General features: G+C 40.3%; 1 protein-coding gene across 17 annotated transcripts in view; it reads right to left on the reverse strand.

Annotated features, from left to right (window-relative positions):
* Window positions 1-15509, reverse strand: part of celf2 (cugbp, Elav-like family member 2) — a 253216-nt gene that overhangs the window by 76974 nt on the left and 160733 nt on the right. For all 17 annotated transcript variants that reach the window (XM_024292722.2, XM_024292776.2, XM_024292732.2 and 14 more), the window contains one exon: window positions 4136-4218. In XM_024292722.2, coding sequence (XP_024148490.1) covers window positions 4136-4218 — 83 coding nt within the window. The remainder of the gene's footprint in view (window positions 1-4135; window positions 4219-15509) is intronic.

Consider the following 15509-nt stretch of genomic DNA (forward strand, 5'->3'; position numbering starts at 1 on the left):
CCACAAAAAAAAAAAACATTTTTTAAGGTCTTAAAAAATGTCAAAACTTTAAAATAATAAAGATTCAAAGTTATGATTTTTTTTAAAAATGTGACAACATTTAAAACTTAAGAAAAGAAATAAAAAAAATTCTGAAGAAAAAAAGTTGGAAAATTATGAAGGGAAAAAAGTGAAATATTATCAGGACAAGATTGTTAAATTGTGAGAAAAAAATTTGTAAAGTTATGAGAAAATTATCAGAATTTTACTAAAAAGAAAGTTCTAAAAAAGTGAGAAAAACCATCAGAAATTTAAAAGACGCAAATTCATGAGAGAAGTCAAAATTTTACATAAAAGAATATCGGCCAAAAAAAGTCAGAAAAAAGCACATTAAAAAGACAGCCATAAAATAAACTAGGATAACAATTGTATAACGATGAAAAACAAGGAGAAAGGTGTAAAATAATATGAAAAAGTTGTCAAATTAGGAGAATGAAGTCAAAATGAAGTCAGCCTGAAATTTGCGTAGAAAAGCGACTTTTCATGAAGACTTTGCACCGAAATCCAATATTTTAGAACGCTAAGTGTTGCAGAACTTTGAGGATGGAAAATCCGTGGAGAACATTTTCAGGATTTGTTGTTAAATGATCAAAACAAAAAGAGATCTTTAGGTTTTGTTTCCTGCTGAAGTTATCTAGAAATTTGAACAAAAAAAAAAAACGAGTTTAAAGTTACAAACAGGATTTCTTTCTGGCTAAATCACAATACTTATCACATCGTTAGTTGGTTATCACGATACATATCTCATTTTGAGTCCGGTATCGCGTTGCATATTGTGATACCTGGCTCATAAGGCGATACGTATTGCATCATGAGCTGGTTATTGCAATACAAATCATGATACCCAGTTCAGGATGCGATATATGTCGCGATACCCAGCTAATGATACGATATAAATTGATAAAGTGATATGTATCGTGATAACCGGCTCACGATGTGATATGTATCGTGATAACCGGCTCACGATGTGATATGTATCGTGATAACTGACTCACGATGTGATAAGTATCGTGATAACCAGCTCACGATGTGATATGTATCGTGATAACCGGCTCACGATGTGATATGTATCATGATAACCGGCTCACGATGTGATAAGTATCGTGATAACCGGCTCACGATGTGATAAGTATCGTGATAACCGGCTCACGATGCGATATGTATCGTGATAACTGACTCACAATGCGATATGAGTTGCAATAATCGGCTCAGGATGAAATATGTATCGCATCGCCAGACTCTTGCCAATACACACCCGTATTATCTAACCTTAAAAGCTGACTCAACTGACTCGTTTTGTTTTATTTAATCGTTTCTATTGTATTCTTAAACATTTTAAGACATTTTGCTTTTGACCAGTAAAAAGTGCTGATTACATATTTCTTTCTTTGGTTCTGAAGAACAGAATCCTGGGATCACATGACCTGAATCTTCACAGACTAAGGATCACATTCTCTGTTTTAGCAAAATTCCGACCGGATGAGAATTCCTTCCAACCCTGAAGCCACGGGGACACCAGAATGAACCCAAACCCCACATCAAACAGCATAAAACGCCAAACTCCAGCCGCCGGATGGGGAGGAGGGATGACCGGCCAGGATAGCGGGATGTCACGGCGTGGAAGAAAGCGATTTCATGTTCCAGTAATCCTGAAACTGCTGCAGCTGGCGTCCTCTTCAGGCCTGTTTCACACCTCCAACGAGGGATAAGTGACTAACTCGGAGAAAAACAGCCTCCATTTAACAGACTTATTCCAGCAGCAATTAACACGGTGGCTCTGTGCAAAACAACAAGCTTCTTTCTGATTTATGAGTACAGCTCATGAGGGATTCCCAGCATCCACCCTGCATGCCCAGGAGGCCCATCCGCTCTTCCAACTGACACCAGTAAGACGGTGCAGGTGCTCCATCCACCGCGAAGGTTCCAGCAGCCAAGCGGAGGAGCGGGAAGCAGCCAATAACCTGAGCAGAAGGGATCTGAGGGCCTGTAAATATCCACCCCGGGCTCCGACAGCTCCAGCTCACTTCCTCGATTGCTCTCCGGGGCCGCGGGAGGGAACAATAACGGAGGACGGAGCCTCAACACACTCTTTTATTGTCAGACATAATCGCAACAGCTGAAAGAGATGCAAGCGGCTGAACTGAACCCAGCAGCTCAAAGACGAGCGGCCTCTTCTGTGGAACATGCATGATCTCATCCATGGAGGCTCCTCCCCTTTCGGCCCGATCAGAGGGGAATTCCTAGACGTTTCTAGGAATGATGCACGGCTGCACCGTTGACAAACACATAAAAACAATGGGTCGAGCAGAACCAGAACTCAACAACCGTTTACAACACAGCGAACACAATTCCAACGGATAATGATGCAGAGAAATCCGGCTCATGTGTGCGTGTTAGTAATACATGTTACATTTTTGACTTATTTAGTTTACTGAGGAATTTAATGCTAATTTGGAGCTTAGCTAATTTTAGCAACATGCTAACTTTTTCAACAAATTTCATATTTACTAATGTTTTTATAGGCTAGTTTAGAGTTTAGCTTCTATTTTAGCATTATGCTAGCTTTTGTTGGCTAAATTGACATCCACTGAGGTTCTTCTATGCTAATTTTGGGCTTAGCTATTATTTTTAGCAACACGCTAACATTTTCCATTAATTAGTTTTCTACTGGGGTTTTTAAGGTTAATTTAGAGTTTAGCTTCTGTTTGAGCAACACGCTAACATTTTTGACTTATTTAGTTTACTGAGGAATTTAATGCTATTTTGGAGTTTAGCTAATATTTAACCAATATGCTAACTTTTTTTTGGCATGTACTGAGGTTTTTTATGCTAATTTGGAGCTTAGCTAATTTTAGTAACATGCTAACTTTTTCAACAAATTTCATATTTACTAATGTTTTTATAGGTTAGTTTAGAGTTTAGCTTCTATTTTAGCAATATGCTAGCTTTTTTGGCTAAACTGAGGTACTTCTATGCTAATTTGGGGCTTAGCTATTATTTTATTTAGCAACATGCTAACATTTTCGATTAATTTGCTTTCTACTGGGGTTTTTAAGGTTAATTTAGAGTTGAGCCTCTATTTTAGCAATACGCTAACATTTTTGACTTATTTAGTTTACTGAGGAATTTAATGCTATTTTGGAGTTTAGCTAGTATTTAAGCAATATTCTTAATTTTTTTTGGCTAAATTGGCATCTACTGAGGTTTTTATGCTAATTTGGATCTTAGCTAATTTTAGCAACATGCTAACTTTTTCAACAAATTTCATATTTACAACTGTTTTTATATGCTAATTTAGATTTTAGCTTCTATTTTAGCAACAGGCTAACAGCTTTTAACCAATTTACCAATTTTAAGCTATTTTAGAGTTTAGCTAGTTTTAAAGGGCTAGCTTTTTTGGCTATTTTGGTATCTACTAAGGTTTTTTGGGCTAATTTAGAGTTTAGCTCACACTTAAGCAACACACTAAATACTTTTGCAAAATTGGCATGTATTAGGGATTTTAAAGCAATTTTACTGCAGCATTTTTGGAAATTTTGGTCAACTTGGCGCTCTTTCATACTTCTTTAGCAAATCTTTGGCAAATTTAACATTTTGCAAATAGCTTTTGCATTTTCCGTGATCCCTTCATCAGTTAAAGTAAACTGCATCACCATTTTTAGCATAAAGCTTCAGCATCTTCAGCGATTACTTTCAGTAAAAAGTATTGCAGATAATGCAATATTTCTAGTTTTCTATTTGTTTTAAAGCTTTTTCTCATGTTGAGGGTTTCAGATGAGTCCAGTTTATTGGACTCTGTCATAATGAGACCAAATGAAAGTTCCTGATCCTCCTCTGCATCAGTGGAAGTGATCTCGTCCAGCGTCTGGGTTTCCCGTCAGCTCAGCGCTCTCCTCCCAAACGCTCTCTGACAACGCATTGCTCACCTGCTCGCACTGTCGCTCACTTCTGCCTGCAAATGCAAATGCGAGCTGGCAGCAGCACAGCGCAGGAGCGCCTTCACCGCCGCGCGTTTGGGCGAGGCCGCCTCAGGCTAGGCGATGCTGGGAGTGTGTGATTAAAAGGGAAGCGTGGCGAGCGGAGGATGCACACTCACCCCTGTTAAGGTCTTTATGTTGTGCAGTGCATTCTGGGCTTCAAGGGCAGCTTTCCTTGTGTAAAACGTGACAAAACAGCAGCCTGGGGAGAGAGCAGAACAGACAGGGGAGGGATGAGCATTTTCTCCATTCAGCCGCCCGCCGTCACCTGTCGACACCGGCACGCCGAGTGAATGCAGAGGACAGAACAAGACGAGGGGAACATCTTTGAATTTGTCTCAATGCTTGATGACTGCAGCCAGCAGCGAGAGGGTAAAGCAAACGAAGGAGATTTTTTCATAAATCCTTGAAAAAGCAGCCTATTCAGTCAGACACTCATGTATCTATTAGTCACGCTCACTCACTTATTCAGACACCTTCCTCTTATTGATTTACTGACTTGCAGGTAGAAATACGCGCTCAACTTAAAACCTGACGGATGAAGGCAGCAGAGTTACACATCAGGCTGACTTTTAGTCAGACTTCACCAGAGTTTCTGCCACCATCAGATCAGGATCTGACCATCACTTTCTTTTCCCAGCATGCTTTTCATAATTAGGCTGAGAATCACTAACAAAATCAATTCAATAGTGATTAAGGACATTAAGGACATTCATGCTTGGACTTTTGGTTTTCAAAACTTTTGCGGTTTTTGAAAAGTACGCAATTTGTGCGATTTTTCAGTCCCACTGAAAAGGAAAACAAAGTTTTTCAAATCCTTTAAAAACTTTGAAACCTTTGCATTATTGGTATCAAAATGTTCAACTCGTTCAGGACATTACTGCTTATACTTTTTGTATTTTATGGTTTTTAAGATTTTGTGAAATTTTTGTGATTTTTCATCCCCATTGAAGATTGATTTTTTTTTCTAATCCTTCAAAAACTTTGTGCACTTTTAAAACTTACACAATCTTGTTATTAAATGGTCAGTAATATCAGGACATCTGTGTTCGTACTTCTGGTATTTAAATATTTTTCTGCGTTTTTTTTTTTTCACAATCTTACGCAATAACATTAGAATTTGCACGTGGTGGTTTACTTATCTCAAAATTCTTAATTTGGTCAAAACAAATATTTTTGCATGTAAAAAATTACAGAACTTTTGTTAATTGATCCAACTGTTCACTTTTTACAGTGTGAGTTGTGGGAGCGGAAGTAAGCCTCGGCTCATATCCCATCATCCTTTGTTTACATTGGAGCTATCAAGCCACATAGTTTGGAGCCGGACTGCAGCTCAAATGTCTTTTTATTAGGGTTGACACGATTAGTCAACTAATCGACGACTAATCGACTATTAAAATAGTCGACGACTAATTTAATAGTCGATTAGTCGTTACTTTATATTTTATGGAGTCAGAGTGTAGTGAAGTTGAAAGTTATAATAGCATCCTGTTAGGTTTTTGGACTAGTTTGGCATTTATTAAGGTTTTTTAGGCTATTTTGGAGTTTAGCTAATATTTCAGCTACATGTTGGCTGTAACTTAGGCTTTTTTCTGTTTTTAGGCTAATTTGGCATTTAATTAATATCTTAGCTGGCTATCAGCTTCAGTGTTTTCAGCTATCAATTTCAGCATCTTCAGCGGCTAAATTCAGCTTCCAGCATTCACACTAGCATTATCACAGGTAATGCTATATATCTAGTTTTTAGTTAGTTTAAAGCTAATGATGGTTATGGTGTCCTTCACATCCAGTTTGCACATGACCCGATTAGTAGACTAATCAGAAAAGAGAAACGATGATTGGTCGACAATTAAAGTAATCGTTTGTGGCAGCTCTACTTTCTAAACAGAATTCCTTCTTTTGCTCCTGATTCACAATAACTTTAATTAAAAAACAAATAATAAAACTTCATTTTCTTCATATACGTCCTCCATCATCGAGCCCATTTTCATTGGAGTGGGTCTTTAACTCCACACTCGGTACTGGTGTCCCGGCGTCTCAGGACCGTAGAAACTCAAAGCTCCTCCCCCTCCACCGCTCCAAACACTCCATCCTGCTGCACCCAGACACTCCTGCTAAAGACTGTGGGAGTGTGATGGATGCCGAGGGCCGCTTTGATCTGCGGCGCTCCCCGCTGAGAGGGGCTGAAACACCGTCGGGCCAGATCCAGCAGGAGGATGTAGGCCAGACAGAGAGGTACCGCCTCTGCTCTCTCGGCGGACTCGCTGGATGCTGGCTGAAGCAGCTTTAAGGGTTAGAAGGAATTTCCTCTGTGAGGATTGACAGAGCTGTCTAACAGCTACTAGGAGATTAAAAACATGACAAGGTAAAGCTTTTTCCTCCAGACTCCTGGAGTGAGACCTAAAGACAGCCGCTGCACTTTAACTGACTCATCCTGCAGTCTTGTGAGCTACAGGTGAGGCGTCGCTCATCGTCTTCCCTCCGACTGTCGCTGCCTTCAGCTTCGCCCATCTGTTAATTCTGGTTTGTGTTTATTTGTCCAGAGATGAGCACAGAGCGTTATTGTTTACATCTGCTTTGTTGTCCTCCCCATTGTGCTGACGGCACAAATCAAATCAGCCGGAATGAGGGGCACCGGTCGCGGGCGTCGGTCCTTATGACACTTGCCCTGCAGTGCATCTCAGTGAAATCCAACAGCGAGCATCTGGAGCGGGTTTAGCATCTGAATCCCAGAGTCCCTTTGATGAGGCTGGGAGCGTAATGGATCTGAATTCCTGCGGAGTCCTGGGGGTGCCGGGGCTGTTGAACAGTTGGCCCTTAGCCTAGCGTCGGCGACGTGATTGGTGTAGCGATTCAGATGGTGCATTAGCAGGGATAACACTCGCCGGAGTGTTTTTCTTCTATGACCCCAGCGTGAAAGATGGCACGGCGTGTCTCTTCGCTAAAGCCGGCGCCCGCCGCTTCAAACATCAGTATCAATTTACCACCAAGAGACTCTCACCAGCTTCCACTGGTTGAAAGCAGGAAGATAAGACAGGAAATTAGTCATGACTGACAGACTATCGCCGGGTAGAAATTAGACTATTTAGTTCATGCGGTTCAGAGGGGACTCAGAAACTTTACTTTAAGTGGTTTGTACCTTTTACTGACTCTTTCTCAGAATTATTACATTTTTACAAACGGAGATTATTAAATGAACAGCTGTTCATCATTGTTGTGAAGACCAAAATCCCAGTGAGATTTCACTCCGATGATTTCACTAACCAACCTTAAAGTGCAAAGACACTGTTCTTGTCTTTACATCATAAATAACTTTAAAAACTATAAAAAAGTAGAGTGTGTCAAAGATCTGACAATATTAGGACCTATTAGGTCATAACTGAAAGGTGTAGCGAGTCCTGATTTCTATTTATCATAAGTTTAAGTCTGAATCAGAATTCTGCCCCGACCCCTCCAATTGTCGGGGCATTTAGAGGGGTAGGGCTGTTGGAAAATGTATTTTTGAGGGCTAGCCTTCGTGGCGTAGGGCTACGGCGTCGCGGTATGTTGCAGAATAGAAACGCATTTCTTCACGTCGATGTACTCTGAAGCACAGAAAACATATTACTGACATTTAAATATAATGTTGGAAGCCATACGCTAACGTAGATGATGGGCGACTGTTGATGATGTCATCGAATTTGGACACTCGCTGTGTCCAAATTCCTTCCCTACTCAGTATATAGTTCGTTCCCCATTTTCTAATGCTGTCTGAATCTATAATTCCAAAATTGAGTGGCCTAGAAATTTCCCAGAAGTCTTTGCAAAAAACTAGCACACATCTATGCTCACTACAGTATCAAATATAGACCACAATGCATTGCGGTCAAACAATTTTTGCAAAAAAAAACGTGTTTAAATGCAATTTTTCCTTAAACAATCCACATTTTCATCATCAGAACACACTTGATTCCCAAATAGACGTCATAACATGTTTGTATTGATCAGATTTTCACTTTGTGAAATGTCAATTCAAGTCAAAGCACGAGTCTCTAGTCATATTTCAAAGACAAACGCCCATCAGTCCGAGTGACATCGTAACGCTCCAATAAAAATTGTTTTTTTAAATTTTTTGTAGAGTTTTTATCATAATGGAGGACATGTATAACATTATTTTAGATTAAAACTGCATTTCTGAGTATTTCTCAGACAAACCATCGCTAGAAGAAGTTTGTGACACAGTCGCTGCCATGGGCGAGTCAAAGTCTCCCGTCTGAATCCTCCACCTCCAGACAAATAGATCCATGAACGTCTTTGTTTTCCTCGTCTGAGCTGGAATCTGGATCAGAATTGCACAGCTGGATAGCTCCAATTCTGCTCAATTTTTTTTTGCCATAGTTTCGAGTTTTTCAGAGTGTAAACAAAGGAATGCTGGGAAATTAGGGAAAGGCTAACTTCAGCGCAAACAGTCCCGCTCCCAACTTAGGTAAATTCCTTATGAAATCCTGTCAGTCTGCAGAATACATGTTTAAAAAAAGACAGTTTTTATTTTGGGTTAAAACGGCATGATTATAACTAAGGGTGTATTCATCCTGGACACATTTGGACCAGAGTTCGTTTTCCCCGATAAACCAGAATACAGTCTGAATACTATAAATCCACTGGAAACGCTTTGATAACAGATGAAGACACGATCAGAGTGGAACTTTAATTCAAGTTTTAGGTCTTTAGTTAGAATTTCAGTGAAAACCAGAGTTTATATTTCAAAATTTGGGTCAATTATGATTCTAAATTCAAAGTCTATGAGTTTGACTTGAAGTCTTTGGTCATAATTCAGGTCAATATGAGATTTCTGAGCTGAACTCGACATCAGTGCCAACATTTTTGGTCACAACTTTGGATGAAACCAGTCCAGATTTTCCAATATGTCCTCAAGACTTTGAGTTACCGTACACTGTAAAAAGTGAAACGTTGGATCAGTTCACAAAAGTTTTGTGAATTATTAGTTTTTGTTAAATTACATTTTAAATTGATAGTTTACTAAACTCACAGATTTAATTTGATTAAAAAAAAACTATTTTTAAATGTAACAAATTACTGAACTTTTGTTAGTTGATCCAATATTTCACTTTTTACATTGTATAAGTTTATTTTATCAGTTATAATAAAGTCAAATTTAAATTCTGAAACGTCCTGTGGACTTCAGTTAGTTAAAAAAAACATTTTTTTATACCATCAAAAAGCATCTTCGAATAATTCATCTGCAGACGTTCGAAGCTGCACTTTAACCTTTACAAGTCGGGTCTGACTCTGAAGTGAACAGTCCCTGCACGGCCGGCTCCGCCTGCATACAGCATGTCGGAGCGCTCCTCAAGCTTTCCATGCATTAACTTTAAACTGGAAGTCTCCAGCAGAGAATGCTATTCAGCTGGGAGCTCTTTAGCATTGCCTCAGTATTGTACATTATAATTCCATTATGATTCCAATTGCACCTGTGTTCAAACTTTAGCCCCTTGTGTGCAATTTGCAATTCCAATCCGGGAGCACGAGGGTTTGCCGGTTAGCTGCACGCCGTGAATTATGATTCCAGAGGCGTTTTCCTGCATATCTGTGGACGGGAGGGTTAGCTTTTGGTGTTAGCATTAGCGATTCTGACGGCATGTAGCGTGCGGGGGGAGGGTCAGCCGCGTGTTGAGATTCCCTCGGCGTAGCCGGGGCCCGCGAGCCATGCGGCATGTGGCGAATCGTCCCAGGTGGTGGGCTGTCAAGACGAGGATCAAAGAGCAACGGAGTGGACCTCACACACACATTTCCACACAGGAGCGCTCCCTGCAGTGTTCCAGGCCGTCCTGTTTAAGAGTCTGCACACTCCCAGGAAGGAAGAAAGCGACCAGAAAAGGCGGATTTCTGTCTGCGTGGCGTTCGCAGGACGCCTCAAAAGTGCTGAGATGCTGTTCTTAATCGTTTTTAAGTTTCCTCAGTGAGAGTTCAGAGCGGGTGTGATGCACATCAGACGCTGGGATGCAGAGAGACGGGAAGAAACCGGGCTGGTCGTCAGACAGGAGGACGAGAAGAAGGGCAGAGGAGGAGGAGAGCGGAGATGCATCTGCTGTGAGAGGAATAAAAAGCAGAGGGGGAGGTGTGTCGAAGGGAATGCTTCATGGAAGCTAAAGATGAAGCCCACGATGAATGACCATTTCCACCTCAATCTACTAAACCGTCTTATAATATGAAGAGTCGTTCAGATGAAAATAGTGTTTTAACGTGTTCTTGTGGACATTTATAAAATAAAATGTAAGATTTAGATAGCATTTTTTAACAACATGTTTTCTGGAGTATAAGTCACACCTGAGTATAAGTCACACCTGAGTATAGGTCACACCTGAGTATAAGTCACACCAGAGTATAAGTCGCACCTGAGTATAAGTCAAACCTGAGTATAAGTTACAGAGTATAAGCAATAAATTTGACGTGCATCAAAAGAGAGGCGGCAGACGAAAATTAGTTCGGTCCGTCCGGAGCCCTGATTAATGAGAACAACCAGAACATCAAGAAACAACGAGTTGGGGACAATTGCCATGTCTGCATTTTAAATCGATACAAGTATCGCCAAAAGAAGCAAAGAGGTATATATATATATATATATATAAAACCGATTTTTATTCGTACACTCCTATGATGGCTGTAAGCTAGTAGGAGGGTAAACAATGAATTGGCTTACTCAGAATTCAATCTAAAGTGTCTCACATAAAACATTAAAAGAAATAGTAAAGGTGTGATCGTTAAAATGGTGCAGAAAGTTAAAAAGAACTGAATTTAAAGTCAGCTTAAAGTAACAGTGCGGAAGTCAATGAGAAATAAACAGTTTTAGCTGATCTAAGGTTATCTGGGAGTGTGTTCTAGATCTGTCCAGCATAGAAGCTGAATGCAGCTCGTCCATGTTTAGTTTGGACTTTCTAATGAACTCCTGCTGTTCTACAGAAGGAGAAAACGACACAGGTTCTTTGATTTTGGCTAAAAATGGTTTCTTCAACATTATAAGACCACCGCGAATGATTTGAAAACAGATGATCAGAGTGGGACTTTCATGTAAAAATCTAAGTCTTTTTTTTTACTCTGATGGATGTTTGACTTAAAACCACCAGATTCAACTTTGACCACTTTTAGCAAAAACGGTCAAATTGTCACACCGCCGCGGTTTTATCAGAAAAGTGTTTACCGGAGAAGTCAGCAGGGCGTAGTTCACAGAAACAAACTAAAATCCTGCTTTTTTAAATCCACTATGTGAAGCGAGCGCGACAGGAAGCACAGAGGTCAGAGAAGAAATGTATGGATGCTAAGAGTTGGCGGTAATTGCAGGACTGGTATTAAAAAAACAGCATTTGCTGCACTTTTCCTGCATCATGAAGTCATGAGGTCAAGCGAAGAAGCGCCCACGCCGTCCTTGTGGAGACGGTTTGTTTTTCATTTTTAGTCTGCTTTAGTAAATGCATGCGCTCTCTCGGATCGGGTCTCGTCTGCTCCTATGAAGACCGTCCAGAAGATCAGGTCAACGCGCAGATCCAGAGTTTGGAGCTTCTGCAGAAAATCTGCTTTCACATTTTCTTCTGTGATCTACTATGTAGCAGATCTGCAATGACTGAGCTCTGACTGAACTCAGTGATACAGACGGTCCAGAATTCATCAGTGGTTTATGGCACACGTGTCAAAGTCAAGGCCCGGGGGCCGGATCCGGCCCTCTAGGTAATTCTGTCCGGCCCTCCAGATCATTTTATTCTAGTTATAAATGGTGCGATGTTATTTTACGCTAATTTCTAACTTGTAGAATTTTTACGAAATATAATTTTAAGGAGAGTAAAATAAAAGTTATTTAAGGTTTAAGTTAAATTTATTCTGTAATAATATTCCCGCCTTTTTATTATCTATCATTATGTTAAAAAGTTACGGTTTAAAAATGTAAAACATTAATAATCTGCTAGTTTTTTTTAAACTATTTTGGCAGATAATAAGATTTTAGGCTAATTTGGAGCTTAGCTAATATTTCAGCTACATGCTAGCTGTTTTGGCTAATTTACGCGTTTTTCAGTTTTTTAGGCTAACTTGGAGCTCAGCTAATAATTTAGCCTTACGCTAGCTGTTTTGGCTAAATTAGAGATTTTACAAGTTTTTTAGGCTAATTTGGAAATTAGCTAATATTTCAGCTACATGCTAGCTGTCTTGGCTTTTTTAGTTTTTAGGGTGTTTTTCAGTTTAGCTAATAATTCAGATATATTTAAGTGTTTTGGCTAATTTAGGCGTTTTTAGGATATTTTGAAGTTTAACTATGTAATAAAATGTGCATTAAATACTTATAATTGGTCATTTTTACCTCAACACCCTGAATCCAAAGATATGTGGAACGTTCTCTCCACCACACAGAGATTTTTTTATGATTTCTGTTGGTATAAAAATGTTTTCCCACTAACTTCTCTTCAATTATTGTTCCAAACCACATTCGGAGTTTCAATTTTTATGCAGACGTGACTTTTAAGCAGCGAGTCCTCACATCGGCAGCGTTTCCTCCGGTCTCAAACGCTCCTTTTCCGAGCAGTTAAACCTGCAGGACCGAAAGCGCCGCTTCATTCAAGTATTAGGAGCCGAGTGAAAGGAAGCAGCACCCTGCAGTCCGGCAGAAAAGGACCACGCTTATTAGCTGGGTAAAAGGAGGCGGGTGCTGCTGCTGGTTTAATCGCAGAGCTTCACCCCGAGCTCCTCCACCCGAGGCCAGCCGCTGACAGTAACTCACTTTCTTCCTCGCGCTTACTCCACGTCCTTTCTGCTCCTCTGCGGCTCCTTTTGACCCCCGGGCGTCCGCTCAGCTGCTGACCCATATTAACTACAGCAATTACCGCGCACACAAGCCTCTGGCTTGCATGGACACATCCTCCATCACTGATCCACTCTCGGCTCCAGAAATGACCCTTAATGCGTATGACCGTGTGTGTCGGGCGGCTGCTGAGTGACAGCAGGGATGGGAAAAGAATTTAGCTCATATTTCAGCTACATGCTAGCTGTTAGCTAAATTAGGCTTTTTTCAGTTTTCTGGCTAATTTGGAGCTTAGCTAATATTTTAGCTTTATGCTAGCTGTTTTGGCTAAATTGGACATTTTACCAGTTTTCTAGGTTATTTTGGGGTTTAGCTAAAATTTTAGCCACAAGCTAGCTGTTTTGGCTTACTTGGGCTTTTTTTCATTTTTTTAGGCTAATTCTAGCTTAGTTAACATTTTAGCTTTATGCTAGCTGTTTTGGCTAAATTACATATTTTTCCATTTTTTTAGGCCAATTTAGAATTTAGCTAATATTCCAGCTACATGTTAGCGGTTTTGGCTAATTTAGGCCTTTTTCAGTTTTTCAGGAGTTTAGCTAATGTTTCAGCTAAATGCTCACTATTTTGGCCAATTTAGAAATTTTTCAATTTTTTTTAGGCTAATTTGGCATTTTGCTAATTTCTTAGCTAACTATGAGTTTCAGCCATTTCAGCTATCAACTTCAGCATTTTCAGTTATTAGCCTTAGCCTTTTCACGTATTAGCATCAGCAATTTCAGCTATCAACTTCAGTGTTTTCAGCTATTAGCTTCAGCTTTTTTAGCTTTCAATTTCAGCATCTTCAGCTATCAGCACTAGCATCTTCAGTGGCCACATTCAGCGTACAACATTCACACTAGCATTATCACAGGTAATCCTATATATCTAGTTTTTAAAATCTTTTATTTTTTTCTATGAAGATTACAGAAAATGAAACATTTTAAATTTGACTATGTGTGGCTTTCTGCAAAAGCGTAAATGCTTACATTTAGGCTGCTACTGTTACATTTTCTGTTAGCCTACACACCGACCCGGCCCCACATCAGAGAAGAAGACAGTTATGTTTCCTGGTGACCCTGCTCTTCACAGATCTGCACTCCTGACTTCAGAATCCTGCCGCCTCACCCTCTTCCCACAAACTGCAGCAGCATCTTCCGTAAAAAACAAAAAGCTTAAAGCCGAGCAACTCTCTGTGCGGCAGAAGCATTCAGGAGAACTTCGATGAGAGGATCCGCACACCGAAACGCACAATCGCTCATTAAAATCCACCTGCAGCTGCTCTCTAATTGGGCCTGGGTAGCAGGGAGAAAAAAAAAAAAAAGCAAACGTCTAGTTAAGGCGATATAATTGGCCGCTCTGCTTTAGGAAAGAATGAAATAAATCAGTCCCCCGTCTCAGGTCTCAACTGAATCCATTAGAGCAGATAATTGTCTTGGACGGAGGAGTGTTCGACGGCGTTGCCATAGCGGAGCGAGAGGAGACAGTTGGCCTGCGAAGAGGACGCCTGACGCCGGATTTTTCGGATGTGAGCGGTGATGGGAAATCAGACGGCGTGATCTTCCCGAACCGGTTTATCTGCCGCTTTGAAATGATGTCCGAGCTGCCGCCAGATTTGCCTTATCGGGTTTATTTGGCTCCAAGCTGTCAACATGGCATTTCAGGTTTGAATAGATAACGTGCTGCTTTAATTCAGGTGAGCAGGAAATACTTTGATTGGAGCTTTTTGAAATGCAGAGGAGCTTCAATGACATCAGGAGCTCGGCTTGGTTTGGTGAAGAGGAGGGAGAAACCAGAATCCAAAGACCAGGACCAGCAATGAACCGAACGTCTGAGGGTTCAATTTAATTTATCGTATCTCTTCAACCGTTTACACAATTAACAGAAATCCAAGGTATTCTGAAGAAGAGTCGCATTTCTCTACATGTCACAGAGCTTATGCCATGTAGGGGTCACCAGTGACATCTCGCGCTCTAATCATCGTTAGATCGACTTTCAAAGCGTTCCCAGTGTTATTTTATTTGATAAAATTTTGCTGTTTTGGCCAAAAACATGTTTTTTAAGAACAAAACTTTTCCAGCTCTTATTCACCTCTGAAATGTGGGCGGGACTGTAGCCCCACCCCCCTTCCCATCACCCATAACTGAGAGCTCTACTACTCCGAGGAGAACAAAGACGTTCACTGATGCATCAGAATGGGGCGGAGCAAGGGGGTTTGTGGCCCCGCCCAGCATATTTTCGACGTCACAAATATGATCTTTTTCAAATGTAATATTTTCCTCCGATTAACAACGATATGGTGCAGAAATGTCGAGAAATACAATTTTGAGCCAGATTTCCTTCAAATATGTCCTCCATCATTAGAAAAAGACCAAAAACACAACTGTCATGGGAGGGGTCTTTAAAGGTTGAGCCGCTTTATGATTTGATAACTAACCAGGTTTGGGTTGATAAATCGATCTGAATCGATCTAAGCTTAATAGATCAATAATGGATCCTTAAAAGTAGAGATCGTTCTAACGCATAATGCTGAAGTCTGCTAGCTTAATGCTAACGTATAATAGGATTTCCCATAGGACGGCTATTGCTAATGCTTGGTCTACCTAAATACACAGTACGGACTAAATGAAAATTGATATAAACTCTTTTAGGGAAATATTTTTAAAGTAACA

The sequence above is a fragment of the Oryzias melastigma genome, linkage group LG23 (assembly GCF_002922805.2).
Source record: "Oryzias melastigma strain HK-1 linkage group LG23, ASM292280v2, whole genome shotgun sequence".
NCBI classification, from domain to species: Eukaryota; Metazoa; Chordata; class Actinopteri; order Beloniformes; family Adrianichthyidae; genus Oryzias; species Oryzias melastigma.